The 17,215-nt window shown below is 38.0% G+C and overlaps 1 protein-coding gene across 2 annotated transcripts; it reads left to right on the plus strand.

The window, feature by feature from the left end:
• Positions 1 to 2,409: 2,409 nt before the first annotated feature.
• On the plus strand, positions 2,410 to 17,215 carry LOC112047129 (zinc finger protein 624). Of its 2 annotated transcripts, XR_008252162.1 has the most exons (9): positions 2,410 to 2,708; positions 4,358 to 4,493; positions 4,856 to 4,927; positions 6,499 to 6,588; positions 7,216 to 7,284; positions 8,497 to 9,121; positions 10,036 to 10,110; positions 11,505 to 13,837; positions 17,094 to 17,215. XR_008252162.1 is itself a non-coding variant. In XM_052889618.1 (8 exons), exons 1-8 carry the CDS (start codon positions 2,553 to 2,555, stop codon positions 11,965 to 11,967), a joined length of 1,686 nt encoding a protein of 561 aa, XP_052745578.1. In that variant the 5' UTR covers positions 2,410 to 2,552; the 3' UTR covers positions 11,968 to 13,855. The 2 variants fall into 2 exon arrangements, 1 of the variants encoding a protein (XP_052745578.1); XM_052889618.1 differs by lacking the exon at positions 17,094 to 17,215 and having other exon boundaries at positions 11,505 to 13,855.

A 17,215-nucleotide genomic window follows, 5' to 3' on the forward strand; every position in this document is an offset into this window, starting at 1 on the left:
CCAGCCCTTCTGTCACCAGTCGAGGCAACAAGCCGCGGTGAAATGGTACGGAAAAATTTTTTGGCACTGCGACTCCATGGCCCAAGGGTCTCCACGGCAAAAGGTACAAATATGTAACTCTCTGTCAGAGAGGCATACTTGAGCCACTTACCGGTTTCAGCTTTTTCTGCTGCAAAATTTTTGGAGTTTATTGGAGTTTACTCCTTAAGAATCGATTTTTTATATATAAGGCGCCCGGTATGAGAAAAATCCGAGGGGTAAAACCAACTGAACTAACGAAAAAGTGTCACGTTTTTGGTGCGCACCTTTAGTGCGCAACTTTCTAATTTAGCTGTGAGTGTATTGAGACGTACATAGGGTATGCTGTATAGGCGACTATACCTATATACTATATGTTATTGGGCTTGTTTGTTTAATGATTATATCATTGTAAGAGTAAAATATATAATGTGAAGTATATTATAAAGTCTATTAGTTATTTTACAATTCTATACATTTAGTCTTCTTTAACATAAGTATTACTAAAGCCCTACTCGATGTGCACTGTTTACCAACAAAAAAAAGTGTGTATGTTAAAAAAAACAAAAAGTTAGCTCGAAGCACGTCTCAATACTCGCGCCTTATAAGTGAAAGGTGCGCAACCGAGGTGCAGCAGGCCGCGGCGTGCGCACCCGCCTACAGCGTGCACATGGGTGCGATGTGCAAGTTGTTGGCGGCACAGCGCACGGTGAAAGGTGCGCAGAATAGGTTGCGCACAAAAAACGTAACGCATGTCATTTCATAACTTATTGGAGTTTACTCCTTAACAATCGATTTTTCATTTATACCCCTCGGTACGTTTTTTGTGCGCAACCTATTCTGCGCACCTTTCACCGTACGTAGCCGCCATAGCGTGCACATGCCTAGCGCGTCCGCACGCACGTGCACGCTATTGGCGGGCGCGCACGCAGCGCTGCACCTCGGTTGCGCACCTTTCACTTTTCAGGCGTTGCTATTGAAAAGAGTAAACTCCATTCGTGCGTCGGAGCTGACACACTTTTTTTTTCGTTAATTAAAGTTATTTACTTTTAAACAGGATTTGACGGTCACCCTATCGCCTTTAAAGGCACACTAGGTACACAGCAAAATCAGCAGATAAGTAAGCGAGGGCCGTTCACCTTTGTGCGTTTATTTTATTTTCCATTAATGACCAACTTATATAGGTATATCTAATATTTTTTATAATTAAAGGACATTACTTTCGAGCTGAATACCAATTTTCCCTTCATACTTTATTGGGCTTAGGAGTGGACCATCAATAATGCCGAAGTGCATGCGTAAAAATAATAAAAACTATGGACTTTCAATGGAAATAATTAAATGCAAGTGATGATTAGCATTACACAAATTTTTGCATTCAAAGAAATCAAAAATCGCATCTCGAAGTCGGCCGGAACCTCGAGCATGATGAGACGTCTTGAACAGGCCATGATCTAAAGTCTATTTTTTTAAAGCAGAGACTGAAATGACAATTAGAAACGTCAAACATAAAAATAATGTGACCAGCATACAAAGAATAAGGTTGTCCTAACGATTCTGATTCGATTAAAATCGTTAAAAATAATACAATAATACATAAGAAATAAAATAAATGTACAAAATGTGTAATTATGATATCAATAACCAAAGTCACCGACAAAGCTCAACGTGTCGCAAAGCTAAAGTAGCAAAGGGGCACATAGTTCGAAGAGCCGATGGTCGTTACGGTCCCAAGGTGCTGGATAGGCGACCCTGCTCTAGAAAATACAGTGTTGGTCGACCGCCCATTAGGTGGACTGACGACATCAAGCGAGTCGCAGGTATTAGCTATTATATGCAGGCGGCTCAGGATCGTGATGTTTGGAAGTCCCTACAAAAGGCCTATGTCCTGCAGTGGACGTCCATCTGCTGATATGATGATGATGATGAACATACCTATAATAATTCTTATACGTTTCTACAGCTTATAAATTACTTTATACTATCTAATAATTAATAGTTTGCATCCTTCATCATTGAAATACTTTTTATCGTAATCGAATTATAAATACAATTTATTGAATACATTGATAAAATCGTGAATTAGTTAAATATTTTCATCAATAATAATAATTTTTTTGGTCCTTAACTGACAAATCGATATTAAGGAATCATTTAATTCCTGAATATCGATTTTGTGACGTCCCTATTTACTGCATATAAAAATCAGGTAACACATGAAACGTCATTTTTGTCTCTGTAGAGAAAAAACACACTATAGTAGCCTCTGGTTCCTCCGAGGTTGTGAATGGTTATCGTGCCTGGCTGTACGGTGTAATACCTTTGCCTGTTCTTTAAGAGAAACATTAAAAAATAAAAAATAAATGTTTTTCTAATGTTGTCATCTGTGGTTGTCACGTCACGTCAAAGTCAAACTCAAACCACAAACGTCAAATGAGGATGGAATTTTCGGTGTTTTGTATTTTCTTTTCGGAAATATTCTTAATTTAACTAAGTCATGTTTATTACTTAAGTTAGGTAATACGTATAACAAGATGGACACCGCAATAATGGTGGAATCCTTGCCAATATTCGGCACATGCAGTTTATGTCTAGCAGAAGGCGTTGTTAAGAGTATGCTAATTAAACAAAACACGGCAAATAAAACGGAGTCCTACACTGAGATGTTACTCAAATGCTTTTCTATTGATGTAAGTAAATAAAAACTTCTATGTCAATGATATTAAATACTGTTAGATGTGTTACTAGTGCATGAGAAATCAGGCGCTCAAAAGAGGAACTTTATACACAACTCTATGTTAAATGTGGTCAACAACGAACGTTATTTATACAAATAATACCTAAATATCGTCTACAATTTCGAGTTGTGTGTTCAGGAAGCGTAAAAACTATATATACATAAATATATAACGGAATTAAATACAAAATTTTGCATATGTGCGCTCAGTCTTGTAGCCTATTATTCAGATCACTTACATTTAAGTAACGCTCGACTTCTTTGACGACTTCGCTGGCGCAGTTGGTAGTGTTGTGGTTCTAAACAGAGAGACCTTGGGTTTGATGTTCAACTCGGGTCAGCTTAGGATTTTATAACTTCTAAATTGACCAGGTCAACAGTGAGCCGGATTTGCGTTGATAATGATGATAATGACATACTATTTATCATATCAGCTGATGGACGTCCCCTGCAGTACCTTTTGTAGGGACGTCCAAACATCACGATCCTGAGATGCCTGCATCCAGCGATTACTTGCAATTTGCTTGATGTTGTCAGTCCACCTGGTGAAGAGATTGACAAATACTGCTCTTTCTAGTGAAAGGCCACTATTCCAGCTCCCCAACGTCCATTGGCTCTTTGAACTATGATATCAGGGGTCACCAATTAGTTTTCTTTGGGGTCCATTTTAAAAAATTAAATTATCTTCTTAGTCCACACAGTTTATAATATAAAAAAAAATATTTATTAAACAAAGGTAAGGAAATTATAAAGGTATTTATTTACTTATCAATGAGAAAAGTGTCAATTTTTTGTTGCTGTTACCTGTCTGAAGTTTGGAGTGAAATTGACGCATGCTATTGACATTAATTTCTGGGAATGTTCAAAAATGTGACTAACAACTGAACTAACAAAAGGGGGGAAAAAAAAAACAAAATCCGCTATTTATAGTACCTTATACCCAAAGGGGCCCATTATTAACTAGTACATAAATTAACTATTTAGATGAATATATAGATTAGTTAGAATAGTTTTAAGATATTGTTAAGTATTGTTAAGTTAAATGGGAAAATAAAGCTTATTATTATTTATAGTGTCAAAATTATGCTACTTAATAATTATTACTTGATTCCCAGCTTACACCGATAAACCTCTTGTAGTGTGTATTTCTTAACACGTGACATTGGTGAAGTAAATTGAACCCTGTAATTGTATTTGGCTGGTGGGAGCTAGTTACCACCCTACCGACAAAGACGTACCGCCAAGCAATTTAGGGTTCCGGTATGATGTCGCATAGAAACGGAAAGGAGTGTGGACTTTCATTGTCCTCCTAACAAGTTAGCCCACTTCCATCTTAGATTGCATCATCACTTACCATCAGGTGAGATTGTAATCAAGGGCTAACTTGTAAAGAATAAAAAAAAACCCAGTTGGTACAGCAGCAAGCCATAAAATCAAAAAATTAATCATCATCAGCGACTCAAAATCGTAATTTTTACTGCGAGGGATATATTTTTTTGGTCTGCACTCAATGGGTCGGTCCGGATGAGGACCGCGATCTACCATTTCGTGACCCCTGCACTTTTTGTAGATTTCAACTAATAGATATGTATACTGTTGCAGATGGCAGCACTGGAGCTGGATGACACAAAGAGACTGATATGCTACCTGTGCATCAAGCAGCTGGAGTCTTGTCTGCAGTTCAGAGAGCAAGTTGAGGTCTCCTTGAAGACCTTGGAGGAGACTGTCAGAGATAATAGTATGTTGACCTTAATATTTAGTTCATTCTTTTTTTTTTAATTCTTCACAAGTAAGCCCTAGACTATAATCTCACCATTTTACAATAAAATGGATGTTGTGTAGGAACCAGAAGGGGTGTGGATTTCATCCTCCTCCTAACAATTTAGCCCGCTTCCATCTTAGACTGCATCATCACTTATCATCAGGTGAGATTGTAGTCAAGGGCTAACTTGTAAATAAAAAAAATGCTCTTTTCCATCCCATGTTGGTATACCTTCAGCTTTTGTTATTGCCTTTTTGTCATACCACAAATGTTATATCATATGACAAAAGGCCACCGTGTATATATGTATTGATTATATGTCCATGTTCTTCTTTCAGAGGTGCAACTGAAACTCGTATATGAAGACGAATGTGTGAAAGAGGAGCAAGATACCGACACAAAATCAACGGGTAATTTACTTTTTATATATATTTGTGTTTTCACCTGCGTTACCATTCCCGTGAGAATATGGGCATAAAATATTGCCTATGACACTCACAAATAACAAGGCTTTCTAGTGGTAAAAGAATTTTCTAAATTAGTTCCGTAGGGTCAGAAATTACCGAGAATAAGTACAGCAAAGTTTACCTCTCTAAAATCTAAATATATATAAAACTCAAAGGTCTAACTGACATAGTGATCTATCAACGCACAGCCCAAACAACTGGACGGATCGGACTGAAATTTGGCATGTACGTAGATGTTATGACATAGGCATCCGGTAAGAAAGGATTATGATCAATTCTACCTCCAAGGTGATAAAATTGGGGATGAAAGTTTGTATGAAAATTTGTTAATTTTGCGACGATTTGCCTGGAATTTTGAATGAAAATAGATTTTACTCAGGATTAACACATAGGCTACTTTTCATCCCGGAAAAATTCATGGTTCCCGCGGGATTTGTGAAGACTGAATTCCACGCGGACGAAATCGCGGGCGTCCGCTAGTGTTCATATAGATTTAAAAGTATTACCGCGTGAAATTCGATGTTAACTTCCAATCCCTATTTCACCCCCTTCTATATTTATATTTACGCATATTTCACATATATTAAATAAAATATACATTCCACATCCACTAATCATTTAACTATAACTGTTTTATATAATGATTTATTTATTTTGCTATCATCCGCGAAAATTCGGCGAAACCATGCGACAACGTCACCCAGGTCCGACAAAATACTCTCTACGTACGTTTCACCCCGAAACCGGAGCATCCTCAGGAGATGTTGACTCTAGTCAACATCTCCTGAGGATGCTCCGCATGGGTCGTCGCATGGGTGGGTCGTTCCGGTACGATGTCATGTAGAAATCGAAAAGGCGTGTGGATTTTCATTCTCCTCATAACAAGTTAGCCCGCTTCCATCTTAGATTGCATCATCACGAAGTACTCGTAGCTAACTAGTGAGGTGTGGAGTGCCAGTTGCAACTATCTCGTCGATATCGACAAAGTCTATCATGGTTTCGCCGAATTTTCGCGGATGATAGCAAAATAAATAAATCATTATATAATCATGATGAACTTCCGCAAAGTAACGCCTGCTTCTATCCAATATATAACTGTTTTGATTTATATTTGAACAATTTATATGTAAAAAAATACTTAAAATCATTTTTGCCCTATAGAGTTAGAATTTTGAAAAATCATGAATCACATTATTTTTAGTATTTTTATAGTACCTACACATACCAATGTGGATGATGACTGGGTTTGAATATATTGATTTTTATGATACATTCGGGTAAATAAGGTCAATGTTAACTAATTTATACATAAAGCAAAGATTGTCTGGATATTTGCAAAATAAATAAGTTTATGAAATTTTAAAATCTTTTATCGTAATTAGATGAAAATTCATACTGTTTTAGCTTCCTTACACTAAATGTGACATTTTTTAATATATATATACATAAACGCAGAACTAACTTCTGAAGCAAAGGGTTGGTTTTCATTTAGATACTATATTTATGCATTACAGATAGAAGAAAGAAGTCTCTAAGAGATGTGAAGAATGAATTAGTATCAGCCATCGGTCTCTCGAGAGATAGTTTCATTGACAACGATTCTGGTAAGAATTATACTTTACTTATTATTATTATTTTACCTGAGTGGTTCTCGTTCCCGTAGGAATACGGGGATAAAACCTATAGTGATATAGGATAGTGTAGTTTCCCACTATCCTAACAGTGAAAGCCTTTTCAATGCAAACAAACAAATCTTTTCTCTTTATAATAATAGGATATATTCGGAGCCTTTATGTATGTTTTAAATTACATACATAATTTATAGGCTCCGAAACTACAGAACCGATTAGAAAAATTATAATAAAACAAAATTATGTTGCTATGTTTTGTTCACCTACACCTGCGATTTAATTTCATATTAATAAAAAGGATTATAACTTTTGTTTTAAGCTTATTTTGCTATGTTTTACATTATTGACGGTTAAGTTATATTAATTATATAAGAATAATTCTAAGACTAAGTAGTCCAAACCATAGAGTCCAAGTAAAACTTTATTGCGATATCAACAAAGTCTACTACGATCGAAAATAAGTTTTCTTTGCTATGTAAAAGTATTTTTTACTGTTTGATGATAATGAAAATCATCCTATCAAATTCACGATTGGAAGCTAAATCAGTAGATAGGTAATTATGTGCATAGACATGACAGATTATTCTTGTTCGTTTACAGATAATGAGCTGATATTCTCAAAAGTAAAACAGGAGTCTATGGACGACAGTGACTTCGACGATCACACGCGTATGTATAAATAAATAAATCTATTTATCTAATCTCGTGTCATAATATTCCATTAAAAAAATATTATAATGCTATAGATTATTCACATGCGTATTGTAATTGAAAAAATACAACACTGCTCTTTGTATGGAATGTGTGTTATAATATAACTTTTTTACTATTATATCACAATTAGAGCTCTGGGTTCTTGGTCTTTTGTGCAGCTCTGCGTTCTTGATTTTTTTAAAATGTGTTATTTTTATTTTATGTTTTAAAATTTCAAGTTGGTACAATTAAAGAAATATTTATTTTAATTAAAATTAATCAATTAACTATTTGAACAGTACAGTAATTTAAATTGTGATGCAAATACGAGTATGAAGACATAGCTGTACGGGTGTCAATCTTTGCCTGTTGGTATACACTTAAAAAAATATTTTGGTGTCATTCGAATTACATTATTGATTTAATTACAAATTTATATTTTGCGTGCATTTTAGCTTTGTATTTTTAGTAATATCACTGTCTCGAGCTTTGATATGGAACAAACTCTACTGAATTTATAGGAAAGTGCTACAAATACAACCATCAATCCTTTACCTTCTAAGTCGCGGAAAATGTAGTAGTATTTCATTTTGATATATTCCTATTTCATGAGATTAGATAAAGTAGAGTATGAAACGTGCATAACTTGGCATTAAAGCACTCGTGTCTTTATTATAAAAGTCACTTCGTTCGTTTTATAAAATGTAACTCGTGCTTTAATGACCGTCAATAACCGTTTCATAATCTACTATTATTTAACACTCCTTATTATCTATTATTTTGACGGCCTCCGTTGCGCAATGGTATGCGCGGTGGATTTACAAAACGGGTTCGATCTCCGGCTGGGCAGATTGAGATTTTCTTAATTGGTCCAGGTCTGGCTGGTAGGAGGCCGTGGCTAGTTATCACCATACCGTCAACCAAGCAACGTACCGCCAAGCGATTTAGCGTACGATGCCGTGAAGAAACTGAAAGGGGTGTGGATCTTCATCCTCCTCCAAGTTAGCCCGCTTCCATCTTAGACTGCATCATCACTTACCATCAGGTGAGATTGTAGTCAAGGGCTAACTTGTAAAGAATAAAAAAAAAATTTCGAGACTCCATTCGCATGACAATATGTTTTTTACAAATCCATCCCATCCCTTATCAGTGACTTTTTTTAATTATTTTTAAAAATTGTCTTTCCAGTTCTCAACGATATGCTAATAAAAAAGGAATTAGACGACTACCCGCGTACACGGCAAAAGACGAGAAAAAAGACATCAACCAAAAAGAGACTCTCCTACACAGCGAAAAAACAAGCGGACATCAAAGATACGGAAATAATGCTCCAATCTGGTTTATTTCCGTTCAAAATAAACAAAAATCAAATATACTCTTGCACTATATGCCCCGAAAAGTCCAGCATACTGGACGATATAAAGGATCATATAATGCAACACAATACATCCAACATATCGTCCGCCTTCAAGAAAATGATCTCTTCCAGTATGCAGACATTTTACAAGTCCTCCCAAAAGTTAAAATGCAAGTTGTGCAAAACAGAAATACATGATTATGAGTCACTCAAACGTCACATAACTTCCTGTGTCAATTCCCATGCGCGATGGAACAATTTGCCATTCAAATTGGAGAAGGATCAGTTGGATTGTCCCATTTGTCAGAAGACATTTTTGAATTTCGTCAGTTTGAACACACACATGAATGTACATTATCCGAATCACATTTGCGACAGCTGTGGGAAGGCTTTCGCGTCCAAAGCCAGGCTCAGAGGGCATATGCGGACGCATGAAATTGGCGATTTTCCATGCAGGTATTAGAAAATTAAAATATAATAGACTACTCGCCTGCTGTACACTAAGAAGATTTTTTGCATATAGGCAGTTTAGATGCCTAGAAACTCTAATCACATTTTTATTTGTGAAAATAATCTCGTAATTGTAATATTTTTATAAAACAAAATTGTATTTTTATCACGTCACCGCAAACGCCAATCATACACTGAGACGTCATTCGCTACAGGCATCGGTTTGTGATTGGCGCTTGCGGTGACGTCATATATCACATCAGTGCAAACGCCAATCACGCTGTTATCTCTATGAATGACGTCACTTGCTAATGTGTTGTGTTTCGGCGGCAAAAATTATACGTAGATATTTTTCATTTTTATTAAATTTTTTACTGGTTGTTATTGACGGGACAAAATAAAATATAGCTTATAATACTTCCATAACTCAGTTTAAACACTGTTTACAAAAGAGGCAAAATAGCCTATTATTGGTGTTCAATATTTTCAATGTGTGACGGCCGCGTGGCGCAGTGGGTAGTGACCCTTTCTGCATCAACGGCCGTGGGTTCGATTCCCACAACTGGAAAATATTCGTGTGATGAACATGGGTGTTTTCCAGTGTCTGTGTGTGTTATATAAGTATTTATATGTAGTATATAATTGTATATTAATATTATAATATCAACTATCTTAGTACCCATAACACAAGCTACTCTGTATGCTTACTTTGGGGCTAGATAGTGATGTGTATTGTTTAAGTATATTTATTTATTTATTTACCTTGTTCCTTTCTAAAAGTGACAGACAATTTTGTTGTTTAATTTGGGTGTGACAAGTCCATATCTAATTGGTCTGAGAATACCGGTCTAGTGCTAGAAAGTTCCTACCACAAATGTCAAAAAATTCTTGTCTATTAAATGTTTGTAATTTGTTTGTAGGTATTGTGATGCAGTCTTCGATAGAGTCACCAAAAGGGAGAATCACGTTTCTAAGGAACACAAATCAGGAATCAGGTACTTTCTCTTTAATAGGTTATTTATATAGAAATGAAAGAATTATGGATTAATGGAGTATCCACAGATTAATCAATAATATTCAGATTGAGCATACGGAACATGACGTCGTAGCCGCTCCAAATACAAAATTCAAAAACGAATACATTCTCGAGTCAGTACGACGCGAACCGTCGCATCAGTAACTTTCAATGTTATTCAAGAAAAATGGCGTCTTATGTTTTATAATTTTAAGAATTGTTAACAAACAGAAATAGGATGGAGTATTTTATTATTGGTAATTATTGATTTACGTCAATGTTGAATTTTAAAATACAAATTGTGAAAAAAGTTCGTTTATCCGGATTTCAAGGTGACGTTTTTGTTTTAATGGGTTTCACCGCTTTCACTACGCTGCTTGTGAAGACACATTCTGTATGATCTTTATTCAGTGGTAGTATCAGGGAATAGGAGTGTAAGAAATAGTTTTCTTTTCTCACGGAGCACTCAATAGTCAATACTAAAGTAATCATTTTTAGGGTTCCGTAGCTAGAAAGTACAGTTAAGTTAAATGTTGATAAATATTTTAACAAACACAATCAAACAGATGATAATGATCTGTAACCACAAAATACATTATGTACAAGTACAGAAGATTCACTCCGCAACATCATTTAAATAAATAGCGACTCTCGCTACGACACAATACGGCGCAATTCAGTTCGAACAATATTATTAGACTAACTAATATGTCTGGTATTTCATAAATAAAACATCGTGTTCTTAAGACCGTGTATTATATCGCAAGTCGTCCCCGCCAACCGATCGCTAGCCATCTCTAACTCCCCACTCTTTCATATGCATCTTAGATTACTACTTCCTACATTATATTTTGACGGCCTCCGTGGCGCAGTGGTATGCGCGATTACAAATCGGAGGTCCTGGGTTCGTGCCCCGGCTGGGCCGATTGAGGTTTTCTTAATTGGTCCAGGTCTGGCTGGTGGGAGGCTTTGGCTAGTTACCACTCTACTGGCAAACACGTACCGCCAAGCGATTCAGCGTTCCGGTACGATGTCGTGTAGAAACCGAAACGTGTGTGGATTTTCATCTTCCCCCAAACAAGTTAGCCCGCTTCCATCTTGGACGGCATCATCACTTACCATCAGATGAGATTGTAGTCCAGGGCAAACTTGTAAATAATAATAAAAAAAAAAGGTATACTAGTAGGTATTTATAAGCAATTAAAGACCTTTTTTAAAAAATCAAAAATACATTTATTTCAAGTAGGCTCAGTATACAAGCACTTTTGATACGTAAGTTGACTATTTCTAAAGATTCTACCACCGGTTCGGAAGGCAGATTCTAAAAAATAAACTAGCCTATAATACTTTTAAAAATATATAAATAAATTACAGGTACGCTTGCAAACGGTGTAACATATCACTGACATCATTCTACGCAAGACAGAAGCATCTAGCAGAAGTCCACAACGAAGAGCTGAAGCGATACAAATGCAAGGCCTGCCCTCAGAGCTACATCACTCCGGGACACCTCTCCTCCCACGTCCGGAGGGACCATCTCAACGAGAGGAACCACAAATGCAACCAGTGTGATCTGGCATTTTACACGAGGAACTCCTTGAAGATGCACATGATCAAGCACGATGGGGAACGGATCCATGCATGCAGTATATGCAACAAGTCGTACCAGAGGAAGAAGACGTTGAGGGAACATATGCGAATACATACGAATGATAAAAGGTTTGTCTGCCCTGTCTGTGGTAGGGCTTTCACTCAGAAGTGCACTTTGAAAGGGCATTTGAAGGTCCACGATAGGAAGATAGAGGAAAAGATTCCTCAACCTTTACACTCCATTTAATTTATTATTATTCACAACATTATTTCTTTTCGAATAAAAAAATAATTCATACATACAATAAAAGGTTTATCTGCCCTGACTAACACACAAAAGCTGTTTCAAGTTAGTTTAGTACTCGCTATTTTAGGAGACTGTGTAAACCTACATTTGAATGATAAAAGGTTTGTGTGCCCTGTCTGCGGTAGGGCTTTCACTCAGAAGTGCACTTTGAAAGGGCATTTGAAGGTCCATGATAGGAAGATAGAGGAGAAAATCCCTCAACCTTTACACTCCATTTAATTTATCAGCATTTTCCAGTTTTCATTTAAAATTTTTGGGGAAACAAAAATTCATACAAACATCAAAAGGTTTGTTTAGAAACAATAATTCATACAACAAAAGGTTTGTCTGCCCTGGCTAACACACAAAATCTACTCCAAGTCAGTTTAGTACTCGTTATTTTAGGGGATCGAGTAAACCTACTTCTGAATGCAAAAAGGTTTGTGCCACCTGTTTGCAGTAGTGTTTCCATATTGAATTGCTCTAGCATTTATGGAGAAACATGTAAAAATACATACGGTTTGTGTGCCCTGTCTATGGTAGGAAGATCATAATAAAGGAAAGGGTATTTCAAACTTTACACTCCATTTGATTTATCAGCACAAAAATTCATATGAACGATGAAAGGTTTGTCTGCCCTGGCTACCACACAAAAGCAACTTTTTTACTACCAAGTCTAGAAGTTTTAGGAAGCATTTAAAAATACATACAACTGCTGACGGTAATAAAATTATATAAATAAATAAGCTTATATTTATAGGTAATAAAAAAAGTTACTTATATAAAACCTTATATAATACGTAATATGTAATAGAGTATGAAATAATAAATATTTATTGTTTATAGCATCTCATTATAACTATGTAGAAATTATTTTTGTCCATCTCATAGAAGATAATTTTTATTTATCTATGTGTTAAATTCTGTAGAAATTATTTTTGTCTATCTTATAGAAAATATTTTTTATTTATCTTTGTGTTAAATTATGTAGAAATTAATTTTGTCCGTCTCGTAGAAGATATTTTAAATTTATCTTTATGTAAATTGTGTAGAAATTATTATTGTCCATCTTATAGAAGATGTTTTAAATTTATCTTTGTGTTAAATTGTGTAGAAATTATTTTCGTCCATCTTGTAGAAGATATTTTTTATTTATCTTTGTGTTAAATTATGTAGAAATTATTTTTGTCCATCTCGTAGAAGATATTTTTAATTTATCTTTATGTAAAATGTAGAAATTATTTTTCCCAATCACCTGTACAGATGTATTTTATTAACATTAAGTTTACATAAAACTGTACAGTTAAAACTGTACGTAGCGCCTAATAGTAAATAAATAAATCTTTATTTATAAAAACTTCATATCACAATTAGGTTAAATAAGATAATGATTGATTTGATAATTTTTTTAAATGTCTCTGGGTTCTGGCCCTTTTGAACTTCTATAGTCTGATCAGAATTATAAAAAATCTCAATTGGTTACAACATAAAACATTATCAATAATTACAACACAAAACATTGCAGTGCAGTGATTAGCAGCGTGACGGTGTTAACGCTGACTAACAAAGAACTGAACTTAAGTCATCCAATACCCTCTTATTTATACCATCCCTGTTGCAACAACTTCGTACAAATACCTCCTTTTTTATAATAATATAAATAATCAATAATAATACCACATGTATTCGAGGAACTCTTAACATTATAGAAGAGGTGACATGGAACTAATAGTACAAGATCCAGCATAAGAAATATATACCCTCATATGTTATTTATTTGGGATAAGAAATAAATGATAGATAAAATAATCCTTTGACACATTTCAAGAAGGTTCATCATCATCATCATCATATCAGCCGATGGACGTCCACTGCAGGACATAGGCCTTTTGTAGGGACTTCCAAACATCACGATACTGAGCCGCCTGCATCCAGCGAATCCCTGCGACTCGCTTGATGTCGTCAGTCCACCTGGTGGGGGGTCGGCCAACACTGCGCTTACTAGTGCGGGGTCGCCATTCCAGCACTTTGGGACCCCAACGTCCATCGGCTCTTCGAACTATGTGCCCCGCCCATTGCCACTTCAGCTTCGCAACTCGTTGAGCTATGTCGGTGACTTTGGTTCTTCTGCGGATCTCCTCATTTCTGATTCGATCACGCAGAGATACTCCTAACATAGCTCGTTCCATCGCCCGCTGTGTGACTCTAAGCCTTCTTATGAGGCCCATAGTTAGCGACCAAGTCTCGGAACCATAGGTCATCACTGGCAACACGCACTGTTCGAAGACTTTTGTCTTCAGGCACTGAGGAATTTCGGACGAAAAGATGTCGCGAAGCTTCCCGAATGCAGCCCAGCCGAGTTGGATTCGACGGTTCACCTCTTTCTCGAAATTGGACCTACCTAACTGGATCATATGTCCTAGGTATATGTATTCGTCTACAATTTCGAGTGCAGCGTTCTCAACTATAACTGGGTGGAGCGATACATGAGCATTACACATTATTTTTGTTTTGCCCATGTTCATTTTCAGGCCCACCTGTTGAGAAACGCTGCTGAGGTCATTGAGCATGGTACTAAGGTCATCCAGAGTCTGTGCCATGATGACTACATCATCCGCGAACCGCAGTTGAGTGATGTACTCGCCATTGATGTTGATGCCAAGTCCGCTCCAGTCCAGAAGCTTAAAGACGTCTTCCAGTGCGGCGGTAAATAGCTTCGGAGAGATCACATCTCCCTGACGCACTCCTCGCTGCAACTGGATTGGCCTCGTAGTCTGATCCTGAATACGGACTGACATAGTGGCGTTTTCGTACAAGCACTTCAACGCTTGGATATACCTGTAATCAATTCGGCATCTCTGCAATGACCTTAGCACAGCCCAGGTTTCCACCGAATCGAAGGCTTTCTCATAGTCCACAAACGCTAAGCAAAGTGGCTGGTTATACTCGTGAGTCTTCTGTATAACCTGCCGCAGCGTATGGATGTGGTCTATGGTACTAAAGCCTTTTCGGAAACCGGCTTGTTCGGGAGGCTGGAAGTCGTCAAACCTATTAGCGAGACGATTCGTAATGACTCTCGAGAACAATTTGTAAACATGGCTTAGCAGCGAGATGGGTCTGTAATTCTTCAGCAAGGTGTTGTCACCTTTTTTGAAGAACAGAACCACCACGCTCCTATGCCACGCCTCAGGCGTCGTGCCCTCGTGAATGACGGAATTGAACAATCGCTGAAGGACTTTAAGTATCGGTTTTCCACCCGCTTTCAGGAGTTCTGCTGTGATTCCGTCCTCACCTGGCGCCTTATTGTTCTTCAGATGTTTGAGAGCCACACTAATCTCGTATAGGCTGACGTCCGGGATATCTTCGGTATAGTGTCGGGTCAACTTGGCTCTGGGGTCTTTAGCCAAATTGGCAACAGGCTGCTGAGTAGTCGTGTATAGCTGTCCATAGAACTTCTCGACCTCACTTAATAACTCGGGCTTGGAAGAAATTAGATTACCGTGTTCGGTCTTCAAACGCGTCAGCTGCCTCTGTCCAATAGACAGATCTCTGGCGAAAACTTTCGAGCCTCGATTATTTTCAATCGCATTTTTAATACGCTCGGTATTGAAATTTCGCAAGTCGCTGGTTTGCGACTTAGGGAAGGTGGGGTGTAAGGGGGAGGCTAGTACCAGTCAGTCTCCCCAACTGCCAACCTCACCTGCTCGTGGTGCACCCTGCAGATGGACCGACGAGGCTCTGGCGACCGACGAATGGCGGTATATCCATTCCCACAGGCTAGATTACGAAATGCCTCAGGCCGGTGTCGGGCAGCAGCGACACCGGCGCGAGTAATCTAGCACTGCGCTGACCAACCCGCATGCCCAGCGTGGTCAGTACTGGGCAAAACTTTGTATGGACGGCAAAAACAAAACACAGCCCCTAGTCCCCGGCAGCCCCGCTATTCCTGGCTCTGGCAGCGGTTATGGTAACGGCGGGGCAAGGGGTGTTAAGAATCTCCGGCAGAGATTCCGCTGCCAACCCCGACGACTAGACCTGGCAACATACAACGCACGCACTTTGAGGTCCGACGAAAAGGTCATCGAGCTGGAAGAAGTTATGAGCAAGTTGCACTGGGATATCATAGGATTGTCTGAAGTCCGAAGAGAGGGGGAGGGCTCGATAATCCTTGAATCCGGCAACATGCTCTACTACCGGGAGGGCGACCAACAGTCCCAGGGTGGTGTCGGATTTATCGTTCACAAGTCCCTCGTGAACAATGTTGTAAAAGTCGAGAGTGTGTCGAGCAGGGTAGCGTTCCTGGTCCTCCGAATTACCAAACGGTATTCGTTGAAGGTTATACAGGTTTACGCACCGACCTCGACACATCCCGACGAGGAGGTAGAGGTATTGTATGAGGATATTTCTAAAGCCATACATGCCTCAAACTCTTATTACAATGTTGTGATGGGGGATTTTAACGCAAAGCTGGGCGAACGTAGCGGTTCAGAGTTGAAAGTGGGACGATTTGGATATGGGCAACGGAACGATAGGGGCCAAATGTTGGCGGACTTCATGGAGAAGGAGGGCCTCTTTATGATGAACTCCTTCTTCAAGAAGCCACCACACAGGAAATGGACCTGGATGAGCCCCGATGGTTCCACGAAAAACGAGATCGACTTCATCTTGTCTACCAGACGGCAAATATTCAACGATGTTTCTGTGATCCATAGGGTGAAAACCGGTAGCGATCACCGAATGGTTAGAGGCACGTTGAATATCAACATTCAGCTGGAACGGTATCGACTGGTGAAGTCTACGCTCCGACCTACTCGTGCCCATATTCAAAACCCCGAGTCCTTTCAACTAGAACTGCAGAACCGCTTTGATTGCCTAGCAAATTGCGAAACTGTGGACGATCTGAACAACAGGTTCGTGGAAACTGTCCATTCCGTTGGGTCTAAGTTCTATAAGACCCACCGTGCGAAAAGAACCAAAAAGTTCTCGGACCAAACACTTAAACTCATGGAAGAGAGGCAAGAAATGAGATTACAGTCTTCAGCAGATGCGTCAAAATACCGACAAATCAGTAGACAGATCTCAAGAAGGTTGCCTAGTAAAATTGCGACCGCATTATTGATTTTTTTTTTAATTTATTTAATCTACTTCCCTCAATGTTTAATTTAAAAAAATATACACTAGTTAAAATAATATACCCAACAGAATTGAA

Source organism: Bicyclus anynana, chromosome 26, assembly GCF_947172395.1.
Source record: "Bicyclus anynana chromosome 26, ilBicAnyn1.1, whole genome shotgun sequence".
NCBI classification, from domain to species: Eukaryota; Metazoa; Arthropoda; class Insecta; order Lepidoptera; family Nymphalidae; genus Bicyclus; species Bicyclus anynana.

Excerpts from the sequence above, each read along its gene's own strand:
- LOC112047129 (XM_052889618.1), top strand. The coding sequence starts at position 2,553 with ATGGACACCGCAATAATGGTGGAATCCTTGCCAATATTCGGCACATGC. Across the intron at positions 7,285-8,496 it reads TGACTTCGACGATCACACGC|TTCTCAACGATATGCTAATA; the intron begins GTATGTATAAAT and ends TTGTCTTTCCAG. Across the intron at positions 9,122-10,035 it reads ATTGGCGATTTTCCATGCAG|GTATTGTGATGCAGTCTTCG; the intron begins GTATTAGAAAAT and ends ATTTGTTTGTAG.